This window comes from Anser brachyrhynchus (assembly GCF_964034855.1).
Source record: "Anser brachyrhynchus genome assembly, chromosome: 7".
NCBI classification, from domain to species: Eukaryota; Metazoa; Chordata; class Aves; order Anseriformes; family Anatidae; genus Anser; species Anser brachyrhynchus.
The window spans coordinates 13,342,827-13,370,499 of record NC_137701.1 but is presented as its reverse complement, the minus strand read 5'-3'; the positions used below and the strand labels follow the sequence as shown (position 1 = coordinate 13,370,499).

Below are 27,673 nucleotides of genomic sequence, written 5' to 3'. Positions count from 1 at the left end.
AAATTAACCTTCCATCTGATATTGTACAGCCACTCTTGTTTAAGGTGGTTTATGTGTAGCTGCTCATAGGCAGGGACAAGAATTGGTTTGCATTATTTTGTAAGCTGTTTTGGACTTGCAAGGGAGCACCTTTCAGGACATAGCTGCCAAATCAGCATAAAGACAGCGTGTTTCTCTAGCCAGCATCTTCCCCAAGCACTTCATCTGTGGGAGATGCTGGCATCTGTGATGGGACTTGGCTGAAGTTTTTTTGATAAGTGCTTCAGCTGCTGCCCTAGCACCTGATTCTTAGTAGGACAGATGTATTTATATATTAATTTTTATTAACTTTAAACATATTCATAGGGCAAACAGAGATTTGACATAATACAGCTATATGCAAATTATTCCCAAACTTGAAGCAAATACAAACTGTACACATATTTCAAAATAATGGTGATGGCATAAGAGGAACTAGCTGCTGTACAGAATTTGAAAAAGCACTGAGCTGGAGATGCTCTGTGTAATGCCAGGTCTTTTGCATTCCTGGTCCTGAGCATATCTGATGTAGATCTAGACCTGGAAGATGGTAGAAGAAGCTGTTGCTGAGGTCTGAGCTGCAGGCGATGTTTCACATGTTCATTACCTCTGGTGCTGATGTTCTATGGTTCAGATTGCTGCTCCTTTGCTTCCTTGTCATGCAGCAGTCTCAAGGCCTGCTGGAGGTAAGCCAAGCTTGCAGGAGCCCAGGTAGAAATGTGGAGGAGCCCGCGGTAGCTCTGAGAAGGGATTGACATTGAGGAGCAGCTGATGATTTAGGAAAAAAATCAGTGCACGTTCCCTTTGCTGCCCATCACCTCCAGGTACAGCAACATCCAGAGCAGACCCCCAGCCTGGGGGCCCTCCACATCCTTCTCAGAAGTGAGTACTTTAGAAACAAGCTGCAAATGCAACAGTGGAGAGCAGTGAAGCAGGGGAAGGCTGGGCATGGAGGAGCCTCGGAGCGGAGCCTGCCAGAGCAGAAAGGAAATAGCAGTTTTGAAACCACGGCTGGAAGCACTATGTGCACTACGCTGTTTTTGGAACTTGATGTCTGAAGGTCATGCCACAAGGCAAAGTTAGCTGAGACAGACGGTAACTGATATGGGAGCTATAGTATTTCCCTGCTGGTGAGACATGCTCTGCAGCTCTGTCCATGGCAAAGCTGCTGCTGTTCTCTCCTCCCAAAACACAACCAGCGAGCGCCATGCAGAGAGACAGGTGCCATGCAGACCCTCAGTCAGCACGTGATGTGCTGGTGGCCTCTTGGAAGAAGGGAACAAACCAGCAGAATAAAGAAGAGGTGGGAGCCTTAGTTTGAGATTTCCTTAGCTTGGCATTTCCTTATTTAATGGTGAGGCCCAGTGCTGACAGGTGTTGCTCCACTTCATTGCCCATCGAATCTGGGGTTCACAACGGTGGTGGTGGCACTCTTGAATAGAGGATTATCAGCCTGGAGGGAAAAAGGTGAAAGTTGCTCAGTGTTGTCCAGTATTGGATTTTCAGCAGTGTGTTACCCACCCCTCCCTGACTTTGAATGATGCAGACAGCACTGGCAGCCCCAAGGTCAAGCAGTGGGAAGATCCAGGTCTGCAACACTCCGGGCACTGCCAGCCATGGCTGCCTCTGCAAAAGATGTCCCTTCCGTGCCCATCTTCCCTGCATGCTCCCTGCATGCGGGTGTCCCAAGGCCCAGTGTGCCCCACTTCTGCAGACAGATTCTCTTACCTCGTTCCACTTGGCCTTGGACTTCTCCTTCTCGAACCTGCGGTATTCCCGGCGGTCAAACAGCTCTGTCAAGAGCCGCCAGATCAGCAGGAGCACCAGGCCGATGAGAGCCACACCGGCAATGGTCCCACCTACAATCAGCGCGATGTTGGGAGGCTCCGGGCACTCTGTAGAGCAAACATGGACAATTCATCTGCAGCCCCTGGGAGAGCTGGTAGGGCAGGGGCACAAGGACTGGGGCGGGGGTACCTTTCTTAGGGTCAACAGTGACAGTGTACATCTCCTCTCCATCATCCTGGGACATGCGGAAGGAGATCCAGCAGTTCTTGGAGTCCTTCTCCCTGCACTGCCGGCTCCCTGCCTGTGACCCTTCAGCATACTGGATGTTGCTGCAGGCCTCAGAGCAGTTCTTCTCCAGTGGCCCACTCTGGAAGGCCCTGCACTCCACGCAGGAGCTGCAACACAGGTGGCTGTGACTTATCTCCACAGCAGTGGCAGAGCCCCTCAGCCCAGCAGTGGCCGTCCCCACACCTGCCCCACCACGAAGCCCCATCACTCACACGTATTTGCTGCAGGGCGAGGGGCAGCCGGGGCACTCCTCACAGAACGGGGGCTGATAGCCCCCCCGGCACTGGCAGCGGTTGCAGTGGCAGGAGCCACGGAGGCTGCACTCCTTCCCCCGGATGTTCAAACAGCCTTCTGTCGACTTCTTGCACTGGCAGGCGCTGCCCTGGTAGTCAGACGTGCACCTGCACTTGCCACAGTCGCAGTGCCCGCGCTCTGTGGGGGGAAACCTCTCTGTTCATGGTCCTGCAAGGCTCAGGGCTGCCTACAGAGGAGGGGGCTGCAGGGAGCTGCCCTGACAATGCAGCTTGTCTACTCTACCCACACGTTATCCAGAGGTATCTTCCCTGGTACACAGAGGATGGGTATGGGGGAAGAGTGAAAAGTGGGAGCTGGTCACTTTCTGCCAGCTCTGGCCACATCCTTGCTTGGAAGAAGCCACTGCGCTGGGACTGGGGCTGCCTTTCCAGGAGGGGTTTTGTGAGGGCAGCATGAAAATGTGCTTGTGCAGCTCAGGCACTGAGATGACCCTCCCTCTGCCCACGCTCAGGCAGCCCAGCTGCTCACCTGTGCCGCCACACAGGGAGCCGTTGTGGAACTCGCAATTCATGTTGTCACACTCGCAGAAGGTGCCATAGATCTGCTTGTTGGGCACGTCGCTGGTGTGGCAGACGCACTGCCCGCACACGCAGTCCCCTAGTCCTGAGCAGATGACTGAGCTGTTGTCCTTCCGGCAGCTGCCCTCCAGCTCTTTGCTGGTCTTGCCCTTGGTTTCGCACTCGCAGTTCTTCCCCGTGTAGCCTGAATTGCAGCTGCCGTGAGAGGAGAGGAGCAAGTCTGGGTCATCAGCTGCAAGAAATGCTGCAGAGCATGTGCAGGGCTGGGCTCAGACCTCAGCCAAAGTGGAGCAAATCTGGGACAGCCTCACCGGAAACAAACATGTCACCAGGCGTCCGCACCACCACGTGTTGGTGCTAATTCTGGGCAGCACGTCAGTGGCAGACCTCAAAAATGCTGCTCTCTGTGCTGGTTATATTTACAACACCAAACGGTTGCCCGGAAATCATTATTATATTTATAATTTCCAAACCCTTGCAAGGAGATCTGAGTGTTTCCTGAGGAAACCCAGTCTTTTCCTCTCCCACTCACTGAAGGGCCATAAAGCAGCAATTATGCTTAAAGATATACATGAACTGCAGCTCAGAAGTGAGATTTTAAAGAGCTTTCTACAGAAAGTTGCGTCTGCTTGACAGATGGGCTGGTAGATGGTTGGATGGGTGGATAGTTGCATAGATAGAAGGGTGGTTGGATGTTTGGTTGGGCGGATGCATGGATGCCCTTTGGAAAGCAGCAGAGACTCCACAAACAGAAGAGACCTCACTGTGTCCCTTGTCACCACGAGCTTTAACTGCTGCTCCAAATAAGAAAATTGGTTCAAAGCTTCAGGGCAAGCCCATGACTGACTGCCCAGTGTAAATCTCTCTGCTGAGCCCTCACCAGGCCCCACATCCTGCAGGCAAAAAGTTGCTGTGAGGAACCAAGCACAGCACACAGCTGCCCTCGGCTTGGCCCAACAGCCCTCTCCTAGCAGCTCCCCAGTTCTGGCCACATTTGAAATAATATTTTGGGTGGAACAGCACTCACCTGCAGATCCCACAGATGATGTTGCCTTTTCCACTGCAGGCAGTTTGGTCAGGCTGCTCTCTGCAGTTGCAGTCACAGTTGCTGTCTAGGTGGACGGTGAGCGTGTCTGTGAAGCCCAGCGGCCGGATGGTGAAGGACTGGCTTTTGATACACTCCTTTGCCGTGACCTTCACTTTGAAGGTCACCTAGAAGGTGCGGAGAAGTGAGAAAGGGAAGGGAAGGGAAGGGCTGGAGACCATCAGATAGCTTCAGTAATAAGAGGGTGGTATCAGCCCTAGGCTGAGCACACACACACACACATCCAGCACAATGGAGGATCCACCCCTCTCCCACTGTATTTCGGACACTTTGGACCTTAAATTCATGAGAACGAAAACTCTGGAACAACAGGCTGGGTTCCTGCAGTTAGACAGGAAAGGCAGCAGGAACTTGTGAGCTGCATGGCGTTCCTAATACAGGAGAACATACCTCATCATTGATCTTTACGTTGTCACACTGCCCTCTTGCTTCATCCGAGACTACCTTCTTTGTATTGCACATGGAGTCATATTTGACATCCAGGACATCTGGCAGGGTGGAGTGGTCCAGGATGATCCGTGAAGAGAGGTTCTGTGAGGAAATGGTGGAGAGAGTGCAGTCAGCCCAAGAAGAGATGGAAGCAAGAGGATGGGGGCTTGCTTCCGCCAGCCCAGGGGACAAAGGCAGGGAGCACTCCAGGCCAGAGTCTCAGCTCCTGCAGTGGGGTGGGAATGGCAGGCAATGGCATCAGAGAGGTGAAAGCTTCTTGCTTGCCATGGGCAGAGTGGCTTAGTATGTCCCATCCCCTAAACCCCAGTTCCACCAGCTCTCTGTTGATGAGGATACACGATGGGAGCTTTTCCTTGCTTAAGTCCTGCCAGATAGGTAAAATACATCCTCATCCGTCACTTACATTGTAGGCCACCTGAATGAGTTCAATTATGTTGCTGGAGTCCTCATTCAGCTCCCCCACTGCTGACTTTGGGATCATTTCACTGAGCTTCTGCCAATGGAGAGCAAAGGAGTGAGCAGTTTCCCCCATACAACAGCAATAGCAGGAGGACGGATGCACATCTGTCCTCACAGGGAAGGGCAGGAAGCACCTGAACCAACTGAAGTCTACTTACTTTGTAAACGTCTACCATCTTACTCGTGACAGCAAAAATGGGCTGAATGTTGTTTTCGGCAAGTTTCTGGACCAGCTGGCCAACGGAGGGGTAGTCCTGTGTGAGGAGAGGGGGCTGCACTGAGCGTGACCTCCCCCACCAGTAGGCAGGTGGGCCACCAGGGTTGTGCAGCCGCCGTCCGGTCCCAGCACCACCAGCAGCTTGTGGCAGTGTGACCACAAGGAAGCCTAGGCTCAGGCGCAGCTCTCTTCAGTTTTTAGGTTACGATGATCTTGTGGTCTCAGCGATATGCTTTTAAGTGACATTCTTTTCTGCTTGTGGGAATGAAGTTGGGGTAAAACACAGGGAGAGTGCCACCTGAATGGTGATGCCTCCGGTTACCTCCATGCTACCTCGGAGGTCAGTGCCTGGTTTTTGCTGATAGAGTTGCTGTGAGGAAGGTCACACAGAGCACCCCAAACAGCAATTCATTGCCTGATGCCGAGTGGTGAAACAGAGGCGTGAGCTGGGGCACCCAAGGCAGAATTACCTCTGCTCCCAGGGTGCACCGTATCCATCACCCTGCCACACTGGGGCAGGCTCCTGGGGCCCCGCAGGAGCTGCCAGCTTCCACTGCAGAGGTAACAGGAGCTGCCCCCATGGGCTGAGGGTGCGGAGCCACTGAGCAAACCCGGGAACACAGCCTGGAGTACTTACAAACTCATTGCTCTTTTTATACATGTTGTCCTCCAAGTGGCACTGGCCGTCGTTGGGGGTCAGAATGGCCCCGAGCTTGCCATCACCAGCAAAGTGGAAGCCGTCATCGGTAGCGTACACCAGTAAGCGGGTCACATTGCGCCAGCCAATCAAGTCCTGCAAGTGGCATGGACAGCACTGAGACCTGGCCCTGAGCAGGGCTGGGGCCGTGGTGCCTGGGCTTGGCACTACCGTTGCCAAAGAATGGGACACATCAGCCATGGCAAGGGGTGGAGGGTATGGAGGAGGGTATGGAGGAGGATTACGGGGATCAGATTCAGGAGGCTCTGGATTGAAATGCTCTCTTGTACCCAGCCTGGGCATAACCTGCCCGGCTGCCAAGTTAGTACTTTCACATGGACTGCAGGCCTGAAATTACACGATGTGTATCTGCAGCCTGCCTGGAGAGGGACAGAGCCAGCTCTTGATGAAGGAGCCGTAAGGAGAGGCAGCAGACCTCACACCTGCCCACAGCTGCAGCAAGCAGGGAGGACATGGGGCTAGCCCATTAGGGACTCACCCCACACACTGCTGCCTGCATCATGGCATCCAGCCCCCCCTCTGGGGCATCCAGGTTCCCCGAGATGAACTGCTTCCCCACTTCGCTCTCAAACTTCTTAGCATTGTCGGTCAGTGAGAGGATGTGCTTGAAGGCGAAGGGAGGCTGGCACTGCTTGTCCTTGTTGGGGCAAGGGTTCTGCAGCTTCTCAGGGTGTGTGTTGACGAAGGGCAGAACTGTCTTGTCCACGAAGGAGCCAAAACCTAGGGTGCCCAGGACCGCAGTATTAGGGGCAAAAGCAGGTAGGGGCTAGCGGTTGTCCCCATGGCACTGGGCATGGACAACCTCCTGGCTCCCACGTGGGGTGCAAAGTATGCATACACATCCCTTGCCCTGGCATGCTCTCCAGCTTGGCAGAGAATGGCTCACACTTCCTGCATCCCGCATTCTGTTCTGCCCTCTACCTCTTCCCAGTAGCAAACAGCTGTGTGGGGGCCCTGTGCCAGACAGGCTCACCTATGCGTCGAGAGGGTGTGGTACTCTCCAGTGCTCTGAGCAGTTCACCTCCCAGCTTCTTCACCTTCTCTAAGTCATCCAGCATAGAGTAGGAGAGGTCCATGAGGTAGTAGAGATCAATGGGGTACCCCAAGGCACGGCGAAACTTCACATCAAATACAGCGGGCTGCCCTGTGGGACGGGGACAGCAGGATCAGCAGCTGTTCTGTGCAGGGTCATATCTTGCCTCATCACCCACCCCGTGCTGGGATCCTTCTCTCTTTGGGAGGAAATGTGGAGGAAACGTGACCTACAACATGCCTCAGCATAGCTACATGCTCCATCCTTGCCCTCTCTGAGCTGTCACCTATCTTCACATCTTCACTGGGGCTTTTCCTCTGGGACTCCTCAGCTTCTGTAATTCCCTTCTATCCAGGAGGGCCCTCAGTTTCCCTGCAGGAGCAATCTCTTGCCAACAGCCCATTCAGTTTTGAAGCAGGGTGGGTAGGCAAAAAGCATGTGTAACAAATGCTGGCGAGCTCTAGTTGCTACCCAGCTGAGCCTGGAGGTGAGCAGAAGATTATTACCAACACTGCAGAAGCCATACCTATCCTCAGCTTCAGGTGCACCTCCTGGGGAGTCAGCTGTATATCATTGCTCAATGCATTGTCCTGTGTCCTTTTAATTTCACTGACTGGAAACTCAATCTCGCTTTGTGGGCATCCCTTCTGCTGCAGTTGCTCTCTGGTGTCGCAGCGGATGGAGTCCGGCTCACCAGCTTTGGTGAAATTCTGTGTGTTGCAACATCAACAGGAAAAATCAGAGGAGTGTGAGATAAGTAGGCACACTACCACACTACCCAGCTCCCGAACCATGTCTGCTGGGTCTCTGGGATATTGGTGGAGAAAGGAAGGCTGAAGCCCTCCTGACCTCATCGAGCAGGTAGGGCATGAAACTCTCCCAGGATGCTGTCCACCTGCTCCGCCACGGAGTAGGCCCGCACTAGTACAGCATGCAGGGTGGCTCTCCGTTCACTGACAGTACGGGGGGCTACATGGACCTACCGGCTTCTTGCACCAGGCACAGCCAGGGCCAGATTGGATGCAGTCCTTGCATGTCCCCACCTTGATCTTGGGGCACTCCATGGTGAAGGCTGAAACAGGGAGAAGATGAGTTTGATATGGTGGGACACCCAGGAGAAGCCAGTCTGCCCCAGCAGCAGCTGTGGGGTGCTCAGACTCCCAGCAGTGGGCACCCACACTGTCCAACCGCCTTGAGCCCACTTAGCCTAGAAGACCTACGCTGGAGGCCCTGCCTTGCTGTCCCTTGGCCGGGTGGGCTTGAGTTAACACCGGATCCTGGGAAAGGCAGGGCTGACCCTTGCATGGCTCTCAGCGCCATGTTTAGTGCCGTGTCGGTGCCTGCCTCCAGTTGCCTCCAGCACTGTCTCATTGCCCATGTTAGGTGCCAGGATAAGGCAGGGAGGAAGGGCAGGTGGGACTCACCCATTGTCACCAGCAGCAGCACCCAGGTCACTGCTGGAAGCCAGAAGCAGCAGTCACGTGTCATTTTCTGCAAGACAAAAGGCACCCCTGTGACAGCCTGGCACGCAGCAGCCACAGGGAAGGGAGACGTCAAACCCAATAGAAAGTGGCCGCAAAGGATGGTGGCACCAGGTGGATGTCTCTTTCCCACTGCAGAGTAGGTCCTGAGAGAGTGCCCTCTATGAGAGCTCACATGCTCTTAGAAAAATGAGTCGGTCAGCAATTAAATACATCTTTTTGACTAAATGCAAAAGTCAGCAGGGCGGGAACTTGCACTGTGTCAGTACGCATTCAGCTAAACTGCTACATAGCTTGAGGTGGTATTTATCCAGCCTCTTTTACATCTGTGTTTACACATATATGCAATACTGGAAAATCTCAAGCACTACATTTTACTAGATGTGAAGTTTTCAGCTTCTGTGTTAAGCTACATTTGGATGGAAATTGGAGATAAAATAAACAAAAGAAGCCTTTTGATGAATTAACTAACAGCACAGAAAAGAAGTCTGTTGGTACTTTCTATACATTTAACTAATACATCAAGGAAATTAAATATTTCATGTAGTGAATTAATATAAGTTTTCCTGCTGAGGGTTTCCAACAAGCAGTACAAACCTTAAATACAATTTTGGGATAAGTGCTGGAAAAGAAAACTTCTAACCCCCTTTCTCATTATTGCCGGCTTTAACTTTAAATGAGCTGAACTAGTCCAACTGGCCAAAATAACAGAAAAATGCTCTCTTACACCGCAGAAAGGCTCCCACAGCAGGCACCACCCTGCTAGGACTAGGGACCAGGCAGCTCTGATGAGGGGAGAGCAGAAGGGAAAGAGCAAATGCTTCTCCTTCTCCACAGGGAGAAACTGATGCTATTTTGAAGAGAGACTGAGAAACTTTACACAGCGTTTCCTTCCCTGGCTCGCGTTTTTCATCCATGCTGGATGAGAGAGGCTGGTGGCACCTTCCCACCCGCACGCCTGTGAGCCCTGTGGCACACGTGCTGTACAGGATGGGTCACACGCCCATGGGGGCCATGTCCCATCTCCTGGGCGAGGCCACTGAAGGGAAGTGAGAGACTCACTCCAGCTGCCTGGTGGGGTCCAGTCTGCCAGTGTGGCAACCACTGGACTAGCTCTTGTGCAAGTGTGCAGGATGAAGAGGAAGGGCAGGATGCTGGCATCAGATCCATACTGTTCTAGAGCAGCAGGGAGGGGGCTGGGGGGTGAAACCATGGGTGGAGGTTTTGCACATCTCTGTGCACAGAGATTGCACATCTCTGACCAGTGTGCAGGGAAGGACACCCAGCACATCGTCCAGGGCTCCTGCAAGCCCCCAGGTGCCTGCTGTCCTCAAGTCACAACTTGTGCTGTAACACCAGCAGTTCACAGCATGATTGAAATCCTTGTTCTCAAATTTGTTTTCCAGGTGCAAATTGTTCTAGCTGCTCACACTACTTGTTTCTTGTTCCAAAGTACACCTCCTGATTCCAGAAACTAATGCTAACCATCCAGTGGCTAAAATTGTTCTCAGGAATCAGCAGAAATGTGAGCTGGTGAGCAACGAGCATGCAGCACCCTGGGCTGCTGTGGAGGACACAGTGGAGGTGTGCTGCCACCACCCACTTGCAGTGTGCTGAAGCAGGGCCGGAATAAGTTGACATGAGCCTGCATGCTTCTTAGTGTGGCCACTCTGGACTGCACCAGGAGCAGTGGTTTTACCATGCTGTTGATAAAGTCATGGTCATTATCACCATTGTTTCTCATAACAGCTTTCTCCCAGCACAGCCCTAGAGCAAAACCCAACAGAGTTGTGGCCTTACAACATGGACATATTCGGGTGAATGAGAAAAGAGAAATTTGTTAAAAAAGGAAAAGGGGAAAAAAAAGCACAGAGAAACAATAAACATTTCCTTTTTTTACAGTATTAGACACAGCATCAGAAAGACAGTTCATTGGTTTTGTAATAGCTCTTACACTGCCCTGAGCAACCAAATAGCCCCTCCCTGGTTCCTGCAAGTGCTGTAAAGCACCATCAGCTTCTCCTGCGAACCTGCCAAACTGAGCAGCTCTGAGTGAAAAGGAAACGAGAGGCGAGATAAACTTTCAAAAGGTGCTGAGGCCAGACTGGTAAATACGGCTGCTCAGATCTGCTGCTGAAGCGTGGGAATGTCTCTGTTTAGCTCCTCAGGTGCTGTAGGGCACCAGAGAAGTCAAGGATGACACTGGTCAGCCTTGAATAAAGGTCTGGTCTTCTCTTGGGCACAGAAAGACCAGATGCACCCTATTAGCTCTATGAGGCTGCTGAGGGAGATAGATGGGTGTCATTCTGTGACAACTGCACAGCGAGGTTTGGTGCCTAGCTGTCCTATGGACTCAGAGATGTGACTGGATTGCAACGGCTGGCTGCCACCATGGCTTATAGTGGAAGTCATCTGGATGTGAAGATCTGCAGCCTTGGGAGACCCATGTTGGAGCCAACCTCCCCAGCAGCACTCCAACAGCAGTGTCACCTCACATCTGCACATACCAGGTCAAACCCCTGTGGTGACACAGCACAGGACTCTATTCTGCTGTGCCATTTTGTCAAGCAAACATGCACGCTGCAGCCACATCCTTGCCTGTGACTGTGCCCCTTGTGTCTCTGTGGACGTTCCACAGGTAACAAGCCAGGGGCGAAGAGTGCCTGGGCCGTGTAAGCATTTCCCAAACATTCCCACATCTATTATTTTTCTAGTTCCTAATGGATCAACTCATTTTTAGCTGCTTTAAATGTCATGGTAAGGTATGAACTGAGCCCACGTGATGGCCTGGTCTCCACCAGACCACAGGCGTGAAACACACTTGCCACTTGCACATTGCTTAGCTGGCCAAAGAACACATTTTTGTCACCTCCAAATTCTGTCAGCACTTCTTGGGCTTGCAGGTAACAGGTAAAAGTTGTTAAAGTCATGAAAGGTCAAGGGTTTTCCCAGCCCTGCAGTAACCTACAGCTGCCTCTCTCTAGGTCTGTAAGAAAACATATTCATCTCCCTGCTCCTTCTTGCACTGTTAAAGGCAGAGTTATTACTGGCAGAGATCCTCGTTCTGGTGGGAGTGCAGTGAGGTAACCTGGGACAAGGTGTGCCCAGTGCTCAGAAGGTCACAGTGCGCTCTGGTGGTGCCCAGGGGTGAAGAAAATGCATGAGCTTGTATTTCTGCAAAGCCTTTGTTGCAAGAGGAGAAACTGGGACAACGGAGACAGACTGTGCCCCCGCCATAGCTATGGTGCTGTCAGGAGGGAAGAGCTTCTCCCACCCTCATTTCCTGCAACACTCCCCTGACTGACACCCAAATGTGTCTAACTGGGCTCCAGTGCTTCTACAAGCCACAAGGCTGGTCCTTCTCTCTGTTAAACTCTATTTTTAAAGGTAAAGCAAAGAGCTGTAGATGTTTTTCCTGATACTACTAAAGGTGGCTTAGGTCTGGGGAGGCAGCTGTGAGGGGGAGGTGCAGGAGGGCATTTGAGGGGGACAGTGGCGCTGGGAGCTGCCTTAGAAAGACAGAGAGCCTGGGGGCCTCCCTTGTTGTGGGGTCAGAAGGGATTTGGCCTTGTGAGCTCAGGATGGTGATGCTTGCAGTCAGGTTGCTCTGCAGGGGTAGGTGCAGAAGGATAAACTCTTCATGTTCTCACAAGCTGGCTCCAGCTGTGTTTCACAGCTGGTGCGCCTCTTGTCTGCCTCTTAGAATGACTCCTAATGCCAGCTTTCTCCCTCTTGTGGAAGAAAAAGCCTTTGATTGTGTGTGACTTATTTAAGCCGGGGTAGGGGGAGCTTGTATAAGCCTCAGCTGTGGACTGAGGCTCTGTGAGCATCTTGCGCCTGTCTTGCTGGAACTAGTAGGTTCACACTTACAGGTTCATCCCATAAAAGGGAGTGGGTCCCCAATTACAACGGGATTAAAAAAATCCTCCCAGTCTGCAGAAATAGATTGGGAACCTCAGTGTAAACCCAGCTCTGTTTGCTAATGAATTTTGTACTGTAGGGTTAATTTTCTGGACTGGATTTGGATGCCTTTATAACGTTAACAGTTGTTTCTTTCCCCACAGCAGGGGTGTAAAGGGGAGAACAGCAGCAGAAAGTGTATTGCTTCCTTTTCTTCTGCTGCGGTGGGAAGTTATTCACTGCTATGTGGGTGGATGAGTGTGTATGTGACGTAGGGTGTCCTTCAAAGGGAACAAATGGGGCTTCTGCTTTTGTCTGTCTCTTCACAGCACTCAGAGAAGGGTTTCTGTCTGACTGTGTTAGGAGGCCGCAGGCAGAGGCCCCTGCAGCATGTTCTCCATCTGCATTTGCCATCCATGTGGCTCAGTCCCGGACTTGCATTGCCATGACTGGTCCCACGTGCATTGCTCCTGCCTGTCCTTTGCTGGGGACAGGTTTGTTTCTCCCCTCTCTTTCAAAAGTTACAGCAAGCAGAGGGATGCACACAGCTCATCCTGCTTGGCAGGTTCTGCGAGACAGGCAGTGTGAAGGCAGCCCCAGGGGACATGTGCAAGGACAGCCCCAGGTGCTGTTATCCCACATGTTGGCAGGAGCAAACCGGAGCAAGGCAGCCTCATGGGGCACCTGGCGGGTACTGGGGTGCTGCTGGGATGGAGCAGGCTGGAGAGCAGCACTGGGTAGCAAGCTGGGATTTATAAATAGGGCTGAAGGGGAAGTGTCAAAGCTAGCTGCAGTCTCATTGCTATAAATAAGACAGGCGTTCAACAGCAGAGATGGGTGTTGCGGTCCTTTGTCTGCAAATCTTCGTCGCTGCTTTGCTAATTGTCTACGTTTTCTTGTGAAATAGGAGCATGGTCTCCCATGTGCAGTATCCTGGAAGGACTCTTAGAACATTTGCACCATCTGCCTGTGACAGTGAGGCTGCCATGCACGTGTGATAATGAGTGGTGTGGGGCGCAGCAAGGTGGGGAGGTAGATGTCACTTCTTTTGCTTAGTTTGGGCAAGATGGATAGTTTCCATCACGGCAGACAGACATACACAGGGCTAATCTCTGGCTGAGACAGATGCATCCCCTCCGTGCAAAATATGTGTGTGCATATGTGTATATATATATATACACACATCTATCTCTATGTATGTATGTGTATATATACACATACAAAAGTAGCCTTGCAGACCCTGCACGGCTACTTTTATTTATATATATATATATATATATATATATATATATATATATACACACACACATCTATCTCTGTGTATGTATGTGTATATATATAAATAAAAGTAGCCTTGAAGGGTCTGCCTGCATCATCTATCTCCTATCTATCTATCTATCTACCTATCTATCTATCTATCATTGCTTATATAGAGATAGGTAAATATGGATATATAAAACAGCCTTTCAGGGTCTGCCTGGATCACTGATCAGAGCCTCCTGCTGTCACCAGTGCCAATGTCCTGTTGCGCTTGTCCTAGAGTAACCAGGGACATGTTTACCCACACGCTGTTTAGGAACAGACAAGCTGTTTCTTGTGTCCTTGGTGCTTTCTGACTGCAAGCCTCCTGGCGAGCATGCCACCCTTTGGCAGTGGCATGGAGAAGTGGTTTGCCTCCTGCCTGTGGTGACCCAGACTGGGGCACCTGCCCAGCCACCTCTGATCCTGGCACAAGGGGCTGTGCTGAGAGACACAAGAGAGGCCGCAGATGTGGAAGACTTCTACTGTCTCATGTTTCAAGCGATGTGTCCTTCTCTGAGAAAATAAGTCAGGCATCATGATCACTAGCCCACTGAGGTCACTTGCAGTTGAAATAGCCCTGGGATGAGTAATGGTCGGCAGAGTGTAAAACCACCAAGTAAAGCAGGATGTGAAAACCGTGGTAGAAGAATGCAACATTTATAACTCTCATACTTTTCAGCAGCTATGTACCAGCACCCGTGTCAGCCGCATGGCGCAGTATCTCTGTGAACGTTTGTGAGTTTGCTTTTCATCTCCCTGTGAGGCTGGGAGACAGCCTTTTAAAAATCATCGAAAATGGAAGTTTGTCTGCTTTAGTCTGATTCAAAACTGAACAGTGACGGTCTGTCTGGCCTCTCCATAACACGTGGGGTGTACTTCATATGCCCTACATTTTCCCTTTGCTGCATTAGCGAGCAAGCTTCTGCCTGTGTATCTGAGACTTGGCGAAGGACTTGCTCTGCCCAGGGAAAGCTCACCTGCAGCCTCTGCTGCTTTCCCTGCCTCTGCCATGCATTTTCAGTGGCCATTTGCAGAATGTGATGCATACAGAGAGAGGTGAAGGAGAAGAGCAAGGATCTCACCCCCTCTCCTAGCTCTTTTTCCTGACCTTCCCTGGCAAAGGCATCCTCATTTAGCAAGCCCTGATGGGACAGACCATTTGCAACTGTTTTGGCACCAACCCCTACTCACAATAAAGTCAAGGTTGTTCGTAGGTGCAAGGTGTGACCTGCGCTCAGGGAAAGTTCCTCTGTGCCCGTGTGCCAGCAATGGCACTGCACCAAGCCTCCTGTCATCCTTGTGCCACACCATCCCATCACATGCCGGCTCCCTCTCCCCATCTGAGTGATCACGTCCTGCAGCCACACAGGAGTGACCAGGGAGACGTGGGCTGCTCTGGGTGGCTCCCACACAGGAGCTGGTGCAGCCCCCAACAGTCATTTGGGAGGGTGTAATGGGATCACCCCGGGTCAGAGCAGGAGCATGCCGTACTGCACCAACTCCCTTCTGCTTTCCAGGCCCACAGGCAGGTGAGGAAGGAGCTGTTGTGGGTCTGACACCTGCCCATAATAACCACCTGTACTTCCAGGCTCACTCCTACCTCCGAAAGCAGATGTGTTGGAGACCAGGCAAGTCTGCCTTTGGCAAGGCTGCGCTTGACCAGAGGGAGTGATGAGCCCCATGGCTGTACATCAAGCTGCAGCACACCCAAGCACTTGCCTGACAGGAGGTTGGATTAAGAATTATGAAACAAATTCACTGAAAACTCCTTGGCTACAAAACTGCTTTGTCACCCATCTGCCTCCCCCAAGATAGGAGGTGTACGAAACCAAAATGCAATACTTGCCTCATATCAAGCCCTCTCTTCGGCTCCTCTGCTGGGACTGAAGTGAGGCTGGTGGTCCTCAAGCTCTCTAGCCTGGCTTGGAGCAGCAGCTGGTGCAGAGCTCTGCACTGTGCAGATCTTTCCTCCTTCTGCCTTGTCGCTGGCTAGGGGAGAAAGGAGGAAGTCAGAGCGGTGGCTGTGGGCGGGTGCCTTCCCAAAACCCAACTTGCCCTGCGCACCCCGGTTAAGGCCGAGCCCCACCCCTGGACCCTATGCCCCAGCCCGCCTGGTGAAGGGACCTTCCAAAAATGCCCACTTCTGGTTTTGCACAGATCTCCAGAAACAGTGCAGTGGGCAAGCAAGGCTGGTATTGGGGAAACTGGAAAACTGGTCCCATGGGGAGCTGCTGGTACCCTTGGCTTGGGAAGCAGGGGAGTGAGGTCTCCCCTTCAGCCGCAGCCTGGCTCTGGTGTTTTTTGCCTCACTGGTGAGCTGCTGGTGTGGCAGGGCTGGACAGGTCCTTCCTGTTTGAAGGAGGATGCCAGTGCTGCTCTCACCATGGCAAAGCTCAGTTTATGACGTGTTTTTTTGAGCAGCCTTCAGATTTTGACATACGGGCTGCAGTTACTCCTCCCAGCACACCCACAGCTGAATTTCCCTAAGCAGAGAGGAACTGACACCAAGCAACTATCTCTTAACCTCTTCAGGGTGCTAAAGGAAAAAATACATGGTGTCTTAATTTTTTTAGATAATTAATGTGGGACTCTTGTTATCTGCTTTGTAGGTTTTAGCTGCAGGGGTTGCATCTGTTGGCCTTTCACAGCTTTAGTGAGGACTGGTTTCAAAAACGGGTATAAAGTGTGAACAAGGTGTGCTCATTATGAATAGTGGCAGTATACTGCAGCACGCTGCCGTCTCAGTTCCAGCTAGGTCATGTTTAGTGACTCTGATGCATTTTGGGGCATCTATACATGCCCTACAGTTATGGAGCTCGGCTTACTTTCCCTGAAGCTCCTGCAGCAAGTGTACAGAATCACGATGCCAGCAGCAAATTTCAGAGCTCTGACAAATGTTCTACATGTTATGTTTTTATTAAGGAAGACAACTGCAGGGCTCTGGGCTAGTTTCCTCATGGCCAGGCACCAGAGATAGCTCCAATGCCCCACATTCAGGAGCATCAGCATGGCTGTAGCCTCGCTGGTGCAATGGGACGGCATGGATGGAGCTGGGAAAGCTGGCAGAGCTTCTGATTGTGCTGTGGATCTGGAAGAGGAAGTGTGGGCAAGTGAGAGGAACTGTTGTAATTCTTACTTTGACCTTGCATCCTGTGTAACTCCTTACTGGGCTGCTGTTTTCTCTTCCATTCCTTCATTGGCTTTGCCAGCTCTTTCTGCCCTGCTGACAAAGGGTCAAGTGAAGGGTGTAGGATTTCCAGGGCAGCGGGGAGCTCCAGATGTGGGCACATGATGAGTGATGTGGGCACATGATGAGTCCGGCACAGAGCTGAAGCTTGCTGGTGTTTGCCCCATCCTGCTGGGCTGCTCCTCATGCTCTCTTGCAGCCTGGCCTCGGTTGATATCCACAGTAAAGCATTGTCCACAACACTTCCCAAGGGACCTTAACCTCCTCCCCCCCTCCCCCCGCCCAGCCCCAGGCACATCAGTGCTGGTAGCTCGTTAATCCAGGCTATTTATTGTGTGCATTAGCCAACCCATAGTTAATCTCATAGTTAATGAGTTATTGAAATGCAGCTGGGGGACAGTGCAGTTACAGGTCCCAGCCAACATGGGTTCACAAGGGGTAGGTCCTGTTTAACAAACTTAATTTCCTTTTATGATAAGATCACCCATCTAGTCGATCAAGGAAAGCCAGTTGATGTAATCTTTTTGGATTTCAGTAAAGCTTTTGATACAGTTTCTCATAAGATCCTACTGGACAAAATATCCAGCATACAGATAGATTAAAACATCATACTGATGGGTGAACAATTGGCTGATGGATAGAGCTCAAAGGGTTTTAAATAGGGTTACATCAGGCTGGTGGCCAGTCACCATTGGGGTCCCCCAGGGCTCCATTTTAGGGACAGCTCTTTTCAGTGTTTTCATAAATGATTTGGATGTAGGACTAGAAGGTGTTTTGAGCAAATTTGCTGACAACACTAAACTTGGAGGAGTTGTTGACTCTGTTGAGGGTGGAAAGGCCTTGCAGGGAGATCTGGACAGATTGGAGAGCTGGGCAATCACCAACCACATGAAGTTTAACAAAAGCAAGTGCCAGCACCTGGGAAGGGGCAACCCTGGCTATACGTACAGGCTGGGTGATGAGACGCTGGGGAGCATCCCGCAGAGAGGGATCTGGGGGTTGTGGTTGACAGGGAGTTGAATATGAGCCAGCAGTGTGCCCTGGCAGTCAGGTGGGCCAACTGTATCCTGGGGTGCATCAAGCACGGCATTGCTAGTCGGTCGAGGGAAGGGATTGTCCCGCTCTACTCTGCGCTGGTGCGGCCTCACAAGTACTGTGTGCAGTTCTGGGCACCGCAGTACAAAAAGGACATTAAACTGTTGGAGAGCGTCCAGAGGAGGGCTATGAAGATGGTGAAGGGCCTAGAGGGGAAGATGTATGAGGAGCGGCTGAGGTCACTTGGTCTGTTCTGCCTGGAAAAGAGGAGGCTGAGGGGAGACCTCATCTTGGTCTACAGCTTCCTCACGAGGGGAAGCAGTGGGGCAGGCGCCGATCTGTTCTCTTTAGTGACCAGTGATGGGACCTGAGGGAATGGTGTCAAGCTGCAATAGGGGAGGTTCAGGATGGATATCAGGATGAGGTTCTTCACTGAGAGGGTTGTCACGCACTGGAACAGGCTCCCCAGGGAAGTAGTCACTACACCAAGCCTGTCGGAGTTTAAGAAGCGTTTGTGCTGTGCTCTTAGTCATATGGTCTGAATTTTTGGGTAGACCTTTGTGGAGCCAGGAGTTGGACTTGATGATCCTTGTGGGTCCCTTCCAACTTGGGATATTCTATGATCTATTCTGTGATCTTATGCTGATGGGGAAAAGAGACACAAGCAGGATTGGGCCAGGGCTGGAGAAGGCAGCTCTATCACTGCAGTTTTCATCTGCTTGAAGTTTTAATCTCTCACACTTCCTGATTTGGGCACAACGTCCACTTTTTAAAGGTTGTCTTTTTATTTCTACATTTTATTTTTCCTTGCTGCTGCTGTTTAATCCTTCTGCAGGTAGGCATCCCTTAGAGGCCTGTATGTTTGATCACAGTCTGTCACCACAGGGTCACTGAATGCTCTCCAGACTGACTGTTTCAAGGTTTTAACCATTTCTTGTTATTTTATTTCACCAACTGCCTTTATTTTTACTAGTTCTATTTGGAACTAGCATGGATAACTGCTTCTCCTCCTTCCTTGCAGGATGCCTCTTGAGCAGTTGCGGCCAGCCTGTGCTGGGGGCTCGACCAAGAGTTGGCTGGCAGGTGGTCTCTGGTCAGCACTTGCCACAAGTTGCTGGTTCTGGTGATCAGAGGTGTCAGTGCTGTTGCTGTTCTCCTGAATAGTGCTCCCCAGCCTATGGCAGGGCAACTGAACTCTTCCTGTTGTTACTCTCTGCTCCTGATGAACGTTAATTCTTCCCTGGCATGTTTATGTGGGGGAATCCTTGGCTGTGAGCATGTGTCTACGCTGGACTTGCCATTACCCCAAGCAGCATCACCTTGCTGGGAACTTCCTCCCGCTCTGCCCACATCCTTTGTCCCCATGAGGAGGTCGCCAGCTCCTCCCTGCTGCATCCCACTGGCTTGGTGCATCACTTGCTACCCACACAGACCTCATGTACCTGCCACCACAGACTGATCAGACCCCGTGGCATGGCATCAATCCTTGCCTGCCACTGTGGTGGGAGACAGACGCCTTGATGCTGGTCTTGGCTTTCCCTGGCTCACAGTCTCCTCCTCATTCTCCTGCAGAGCAAAACCTTGTAGACATTGCTTTGGAAAGTGTAGGTGATAAGTAGCAACTGCTGTTGTACTCCAAGCTGCTTCTCAGCAAGTCCTTGCTCCTCTGTCTGCCTGCCAGGGCTGAGCAAGGATCTCGCAGAAGGAGACAGGAACCTCTCCTTTGCCAGTGGGAGAGGTTTCTCGCTGAGAAACCCATCACTGATGAGCACAGTATTTGTCATGGTGTTTTCTGCGATTTCGAAAAAGCAGATTAAAAAAAAAAGGGGGGGGAGGAAACAAACAAACAAAACCTGATGCCCTGCAGAAGCAGAGCATGTGCCCACCCATCCTGGGATGCCAGACATGGGGGGCCACCACAGGGCCTGGGGATTTTTGGGGCAGGAGAGGCCATTCAGGTAACGCCTGTGACCACACGCCTGCCTATGTGTCGGGGTGTGCTGCCAGGCGGTGCCCCGGGGCAGCCAGAGGCGCTGGCCCCGCTCTGAGGCAATAAGCCCATCGTGCCTTCCGCTGCTCCGGCACGGCGCAGAGGACGGAGCCGCCTGTGCCGAGAGGCCTCAGCCCTTCCCCTGCGGTACAGTGCTGGGCTCCGCGTTTAACCTCGGCGCGGCGGGCGGCGGCCCCGGGGGACCGCTGTCGGCGCGGCACGGCGCGGCCACCGCCCCCTTCCGGCCCGCGCCGCGCTCGGCCATGGTGGGGAAAGCCCGGCGAGAGCGGCTGCACCGCACCGCGCCCCGCCTGGCACACCCGGCGGGCCCCGGCCCCGGCCCCGGCCCCGGCGGCTGGAGCGCGCCCGGCGGGAAGGTAGCGGGGGCGCGGAGCGGGGCGGAGGGGAGCGGAGCGGAGCGGGGCGGGGGCGGCGGCGGCAGCAGCAGCACGCCATGTGGGGCCCTGTGCGCATGCGCGGCTGCGGCCAGTTCGATGAACCATGGAGAGGGGGGCGGCTGTGTTGGGGCACAGCCTGTGGAAGGAACCTGAGTAAAGAGAGAGTTTGCTGCTGGTGGTCACGGGCCTGGCTTTTGAAAGCTTCTCCAGACAGGTGTAGCTAAGCGCTTCTTCTGTCGTGGAGGTGATTCCTCTTATCCGAGCTGTGAACGCAAAGGGTTGACGTCTGGTATCTGTTGGTGGTGCTGCTTCGTCTCTCTGCAGATCTCTGAAGTTTGTGGGGAGCTGTGAAATCTCATTTAGTGGCTGTTGCCATGCTGCCTTTGGAGGCCGTCCCCGCGGCGGTGTGATGTCTTGCTGGGGTTGGCGTATCTCCCCTGCTTCTGTATGCAAGGGGCAGGCTCTGGGAGGCACTATTCTGCAGCTCCCGGTGTGGCGTAGCAGAGATGTCAAAGGAAGCGGTCCTTGATGTGGTGAACTGCTGCAATACAGGCCTAGTGCCCACCGGCAGGGTGTCAGAACAGCTGAAGTCTGAGTAAAATTTCCTAAATGTGAGCCTCCATTTCATTCTTAGAAAACCTGTGTGATGCTCTTGAAGCTGCTGTAGCACTGTCCTTTGCTGGGTGCCTGCCCGTGTCGTCACTAGCATGGGTGAGCTGATGTGGGTAGTGGCTTACCAAAACAGGCAGGGAGATGAGACGAGAGGCGCTGGCATGTGTGCCATGAGGGTCCCAGCATGCTGCTCTGGTGGTTGTTACAGCCACTCCAAAATATTCTTAGTTGGCCTGCAGTGTCTGTGCACCTGCAGCACCAGGCTGTGTGGAAAGGAGAGGCTGCCAAGGGAGGTGGCAGTGACAAACATCTGCTAGGCTTTACGCTGCTGCTTGAGGGTGGGAGTACCTGTGTGCCTGCACTGCCTTGTAGCAGGTAACTTGGGTGCAGTGGCGGGTGTTGTTACCAGTGAGTGTCAGGAACAGAGAAGTAAGAGACCGCCTGGCTCGTTTTGCAGCGTCTCTGTTGATTTCTGGTTGTGGCAGGTGGAGATGAGCTGTCATTTTATGCATAAGCATTTAGGAGACTTACATCATATTAAGTTTCAGCAGCTGTATTATTAATATGCTGTTCAGGTTAAAGCTGGATACCTTCCACCCTTGCAGTACGAATGCAGGAACAGCAGTAAATGATTTTTATGCATCTACAGCCCTCCTTTGGGGAGGGAGGAACAGGTTGCACCATGTCTATATGTTTTTATACCTCCATAAAATTGTGTGCCTGTACTGAGAGATACTCCTGGTTAAAACAGTAAGTTCTTCTAAGCAAACCAGAGAGGCTAATGCAAAGCTTAGGACTTATGGAAGTACTTTATGCTTAAAGGAACTTGATACTGAAGATCTGGTAAGTTGCTAATAGTCACTGAACCTGCTTAATGTCCACAGACATAGGCAACAACTGGGCAAATCCTTTTTGTATCATTCTCTATTTACATATGTGTTATAAATCTGGCTTTTCCTAGGGGTGCAGTTCATAATTCTCCTAGGAGTAACACCTGCATTCAAATAAGTGAGGTGAGATAGGGTTGAGGTAGAAATCTGTTAGGAAGCCAATGAGAGCCAGGTTCCAAAACATGAAAATGGGAGTGCTTGACTTTGTGAGACTTCCTCCTGGGTGGCAGAGCCCTGGGGTACCAGGCCAGCAAGGTGACTCAGCTACCCGTATATGCTCAGGAGAGGCACCCACACATTAGTGCTGGAGTATATGGGATGGTACTGGGTTTAATTAATTAATTTATTTTTTTAAATGAATGTTGTTTGGTGTTGTTGGCACTGACTCCTGTTTAATATTTCCTTTTGGATAAGGACTGGGACTTCTCTTCATCTGACATCTTTTCTGGGCTGAATATTGACCCCGACACACTGGTGAAGAAACTTGACTTGGACTCCAGAAGCATCATTTCATCTAGAACAGGTGAGAAGCAGCATGTTGGTCTGCAGGTGCCCACAGGGCTTGATTAGCCAAAGAAAGAGGCCATGCAAGTCCGGCTGTGTGGGTTGACTGGTACTGTGGTTATTTGGCCAGGATTAAGTCTGTGGTATGGGGTACCCTCCATGCTGTGTGCTTGGCTTGGACCATCTGGTGCCTGAGCAGAATAACCAGGGATGGCTCAGAAAGCCATCAGGTTTTGGTCCTGCCTTTGTACTTCTGTTTGGTGGCCATCAGGGTGGAAAACGTATGTTTTTGTTCTGTATTAACATGGGGCTGAGGTGCTGTATTTCGAATGCCATATTTAGGTTGTGAGCAAACACCCGTTTGGCTCACTTGGGACTGCATTTGCAGCATTTGGCCTGGCAGTAGCTTGATGAATATTGGCCCAGCTTCCTGTGTTCCCACAGGGACTTTTAAAAGTGGCTTCAGCTTGGGGCTGGAGGAGGCAGAAAGGCACATGCACCATCTGTCCTTAATGTTCCCTGAGTGGGGAGCTAGCTTCAGCCTAAGTGGCTGCTGCTGGGATGGACTGTGCAGCTGGAGCCCCCACATGTGGGCTGTCCTCACACAGCCAAAGGCTCTTGGCCCCCAGGGTCCGAGGGGACAGCAGAGTCCAGGCTGTCATCTGATCTCCAGGCTTCCTCTACAGCCACTTTTGCCTCCCCAGCAGGTGCAATTCAGGCCCCCATATTTTGTCAGCAAATCTCAGGGGCTTTCTTTGTCCTGACCAGGCTAATCTTGCTTGTTGCTCCTCAGCAGTGCTTTAACCATGGCAACCTGAGAGCAGCCAGTTCTCTTCTCCTGTCCTGTGCTGTTGCTAGGTCCCCTGCTCAAGGATTCCTGGGCAGGAGAGTCCAGCTCAGCAGGGAGTGTCTTGAGTGCGAGAGATAACAAGGAGGAGATGACAGAGGCTTTTGTTTTCTGTTCCACTGTGAGAAAATGCTCCCTCTAGCTGCTTAGTGGCAGGCAGAGCTTTGTATATCTGAAACTTTTTCCCTCCCTAAATGAAAACTGATAGCACAGGGGATCTGACCTGGTGCCGAAATCTTCAAAAGGTATGTGACTCCCAAATACCTCATTTACAAACTAAATCAATTTTCTGTCTCCATGCAGATTAATACTGCTGCAGTGAGTTTGTGTGTGGTTACCCAAGTGATGGTGAGCTGTGGCAGCCATAGCCTGTCAGTCACGTTTTGGTCACAGAATGAGGGAATGGGAAGATTGTGTGAAGATGCTTGCTCTGTGCACAGAAACCTTTATGAAGTGTATTGCTCTCAAAACTGTGAGGTTATTGTTCATAAGTCTCTTGGGAAAAGGACATGTGCATGTGAACATGGCCATCTTTGTAATTAAATTAGACAACATGTTGTTGAAGGCTGACAGCCTGCAATCCCAGTCTTTCATTGCCAGCTGCAGCTGCACTCGTCTGGTTTATAAATAGACCTGCACTGCTGGTCCCTGTGCAGTGCTGATGATGCAGATGTGCAATGCCTGGCAGTGTTTAACCCTCTCCTGAGGCTGCACGCTGGCTTCCTGCAGATAGCGATGCTGACCCAATCCTTTGTGCTCCATCATGCTTTCTGAACAATCAGCTAAAAATAGTTGTTCGCCTGAACACTCAAAACTGTAATTCAGTGAGGCAAAAAGTGATTTATTTTTTTAAACCTTTCCAAGCTGCTGTGCATTTTTTTTCTTGTATCTTATTGTCTGGAGGCATATGGAGGCTTTTTCATTATGGAAATCAATACATTTTTTTTGTGTTAATGCAGTGAACTGTGATTTGGCTGTTCATACAGTGACAGACATCCTAGTCTTGGAAAAGAGATTCTAGGCAGATGTGTTGTGTCTCCTGGGGTCTCTGGTCAACTGTGAGCCTGTTCAGCAGAAAATTCAACTTGAGCTTCTCCTGTCTTCCTCTTAGCTTGCTGCACAGGGCAGGAGGGTAGGATTCTCCCACACACTGTTATTTTAAGATTTAATAGCAAGACAAAGAAGTGTTGCTCTCCCACTCGCTTTTCAAGCTCTGAGAAGGTCAAGTTGGCAGACTGTAGGTACTCTCTTTATCTTCTGTGCTTTTCAGAGCTGAAGATTTTTTTTCCTCTGCCAAAGATGCTAATGTGGCAGTTGAGAAGTCTCGTATATTTGTCCTTGCGTGTGTGTGTGCATACCTCTGGAAGCTTAACACTACTCAACATTGCTGGTATCTGTGTTTTGTTACAATCTGGCCTTGTACTGTTGGACACTTCAGGGACAGCCAGGAATACTTCAATGTGGGCTTAAAGAGGCCTGCAAGGCTTGAATGCAGCAAGGGAGTGGTTACAGTTGACAGAAAACCAGCACTTTCCTTCGCCCAAGAGCAGCTGTGCTTCCACGGTACTTCAACTTTATTAAAGGTGTCTGCATAAGATGTTTCCTGGTAATGCATTCAACCTTCCTACTTCTGTCCTGCCCCTGTTCCTTTCTCCACTTGGACTTTTACATTTTGTCTCTGGGCTTGAAATGCGGGACCCAACTGTTGTCTTGGCAGAGCCTGAGCAGAAAGGCTCTGCGTGCTGGAATGCTCTCTTGTGCTTCTGAAGGTGTAAGACGGGGAGAGGCCAGAAGGATATGTGGGGCTGAGATCTTGCTTGTTGCTGGAAAAGTAAGGAAGAAGAGATGGTGATGCTGGCTTGCAACTTGTCAGTGCACACCTTCACTTCTTTAAGAGAAGGTGGTGGCTGGCTGAATCAGCAGAAGAGACCTGGAAAGCCTGGTCTCCTCAGACAGTTTGAAGTGGGGGCGTACGGGGAAGAGCCTGCTAGGCCTGCTGCTGTGGGGCTGCTTGGGAGGCTTGGAGAGTTGTGGAGCTCCCTTTCTTGTCTGTTTGTCCTTCTCTACCTCAAATGAGCAGGTTACTGTGGTGGATACCATCAGGTCCACAATCTTTGGCTGGATACTTTACTCAGGTTCCTTGACTTCTGTCTTAACCTTTCATATACAGGATGTGTTTCATGGTTCCCCTCTTTCACTCTGTCCATCCTTTGCCCATTTGACATGCTTGCGTGATTCCTTCCTCTTTCCCTTACGACATGGGCAGTCGGCTTGCACAGGAGGCAGAGATAACACTTTGAATTCACTGAATTATCTGGAGTATTTGTAAAATCAGGTGATAGTGGCAAAAAAAAATCTCTCGTGTACTGAATTTCTACACTGTACTTCCTCTTGTTTTGGGAGGATAAACTGGTGTTCTTTCTCATTGGCTGAAGGTCCTGTTTTTATGAGGATTTCTGGTGCCTCTGGTGGAGGCCAGGCTCCCTCTCAGAATGTCTGTTATTCTTGTGGCAATCATCACGTTGCTTTCCATAGACACAAGGCTGATTCAGAATGCCTGTTGTGTTTGCTGAAAGGTATTTGTTTAATTTGTTTGGAAATCAGTAGTTCATGCAGCATGAGAAGGAGGAATTGTAATAAAAAGACGTCACCAAAGTGGCATTCATTTGAGGTGACTCTTGCATCTGTGATGGTAGAAAGCCAGTGGTCTAAAGCAGAAAGTATTTTAGTAGAAGGAGCTCTAACCCATGCCATGATGTGAAGCAGACCTACTGCAACTACTTTTTCCTGCTCTGCTCCTTGTCTTCATTCATTGGCTCATCTTAACACTGGATTCCACATGCTTGTCGGTGACAAAAGCCAGCAACATTGCTGTGAACGCTGGGAGTTAAGTCCATGAGTTACTTGCTGAATGATTGCTTCCTATCAGTGTAGTTTACTTAGCCACTGACGTAATGTAAATTAAATGCTTTGCCATAATCTAATCCATGCAAGGACCTCTGTTACTGGTATGAGTGAAGAAATCTCATCTGGGTAAGCCTCTGTAGCGTGGGAATTCGATGTTTCCAACTAAGTCAGAAATAATGGCCTGTCATGTGGAGTGGGAGTTGCTTCTTAATGGCAGGATCACAGAACCATAGGATAACCCGAGTGGGAAGGGACCCAGAAGGATCTTTGAGTCCAACTCCTGGCTCCACACAGGACCACCCAAAAATCAGACAATCTGTCCGAGAGTGTTGTTCAAATATTTCTGGGACTCCGGCAGGTCAGTGCCTCGACCACTGCCCTGGGGAGCCTGTTCTAGCACCCAACCATCTTCTCAGAGAAGAACCTTTCCCTAACACCCAGCCTGACCCTCCCCTGTCCCAGCTCCATGCCGTTCCCTCGGGTCCTGTCGCTGTCCCCAGAGAGCAGAGCTCAGCGCCTGCCCCTCCGCTCCCCTCGTGAGGGAGCTGCAGGCCGCCATGAGGCCTCCCCTCAGCCTCCTCTGGGCTAAACAAACCCGGGGACCTCAGCTGCTCCTCGTATATCTTCCCCTCTAGACCCTTCCCCATCTTTGTTGCCCTCTGTTGGGTGCTCTCTAATACTTTTATGTTGTTCTTATACTGTGCCGCCCAAAACACTTTCTTACATTTATTATTTTGAACAGTTGCTTTAGCTTTTCCTCAGCATTTACTCCTTGAAGCCGGGGCCTGTTCAACTCTGGCAGACTACGTGCCTGGGAATGTCTTTTTTTTTTTTTTAATGGATAATGAACCGGTTCTGGAATGATCTGAACAACTGGACTGGCAGCTTTCTGCTTTATATTCAGCTTCTCCAGAACAGAATTGTGACAAGATGTGTTATTGGGAATATAACAGTACAGTGGCAGCAAGTACTGTCAGCTTAGAATTGCTTGCAAAACCTTAGTTTGTCACCTTGATTTCTGAGGTTGTGGCAAGAGTAGCTTTTCCTGCAGATTGCACTAGCTTCTCGTGTGCCACTAGTGAGACAGGGAAATGTGAAATACAAATTGAAACTATTTGGTATGTCTCTTCCTGCACCAGTTAAGGATCCTTAAGGAGATCATAAGGGAGCATGGCAGGAGTTACTAAGGTGGGGGACACAGACTGACATTAGACTGAACAACTGTGCTGTTGCTGAAGCCAGGATCTGCACAACGTGATGCTCTAGGTGCACATCAGGCATGTTTACTGCCTAGTATCTCTGCCATACTCATCGTATCTTGAGAGGTTTGGTCCTCTGCTGACCAGTGCACTTCCACGGTATAGGTTCCTGCATCAGTGGATCAGAGGAGTGAGATGACTGAGCACCTGACAAAGAAGGAAGTTTCCCTTTCCCCCCGAAGAAATGTGACAATAGGAGAGAATGAAATTGGGCCAAGCAAGACTTGGATGTCTTGGAGTTGCTGAAATCTTCAGACTGGGTCATAGCCTTATTTTTCCCCTTTCATGGAGAATCTGTGAATTCCTTTTCTTAGCGAGCCTGCCTCTGCAAAGTTACTGACTATCCCCCTCTGTTTGCACCTCAACTTCTGCTCTGGCATTCCAGATTTGCTGTGTATATCAGATAACTGCTTCTTCCTACATGGGCTCTGCAGCTACTTGTCCAATTCTGT

At 51.0% G+C, this 27,673-nt stretch overlaps 2 protein-coding genes across 5 annotated transcripts in view; one reads left to right on the top strand and one right to left on the bottom strand.

Moving 5' to 3' along the window:
* Positions 1-305: 305 nt before the first annotated feature.
* ITGB2 (integrin subunit beta 2) lies at positions 306-15,580 on the bottom strand. The gene is made up of 16 exons (XM_080598776.1): positions 15,435-15,580; positions 8,334-8,400; positions 7,893-7,981; positions 7,436-7,619; positions 6,850-7,020; positions 6,355-6,596; positions 5,796-5,951; positions 5,100-5,195; positions 4,886-4,975; positions 4,423-4,563; positions 3,955-4,139; positions 2,878-3,122; positions 2,307-2,526; positions 1,996-2,201; positions 1,747-1,913; positions 306-1,471 (listed from the first exon to the last, which is right to left on the bottom strand). The coding sequence occupies exons 1-16, from the start codon at positions 15,441-15,443 to the stop codon at positions 1,406-1,408; spliced, it is 2,334 nt and encodes a 777-aa protein (XP_080454902.1). The 5' UTR covers positions 15,444-15,580; the 3' UTR covers positions 306-1,405.
* Positions 15,581-20,023: 4,443 nt separating this feature from the next.
* Positions 20,024-27,673, top strand: part of SLX9 (SLX9 ribosome biogenesis factor) — a 54,114-nt gene continuing 46,464 nt past the window's right edge. For 2 of the 4 annotated variants that reach the window (XM_080601332.1, XM_080601329.1), the window contains exons 1-3: positions 20,635-20,692; positions 20,837-20,913; positions 22,119-22,227. In XM_080601332.1, coding sequence (XP_080457458.1) covers positions 20,650-20,692; positions 20,837-20,913; positions 22,119-22,227 — 229 coding nt within the window. In that variant the 5' untranslated portion in view covers positions 20,635-20,649. Of the gene's footprint in view, positions 20,182-20,634; positions 20,693-20,836; positions 20,914-22,118; positions 22,228-23,234; positions 23,301-27,673 lie in introns of those variants that run through there. The other 2 variants (XM_080601330.1, XM_080601331.1) reach the window with 2 other exon arrangements.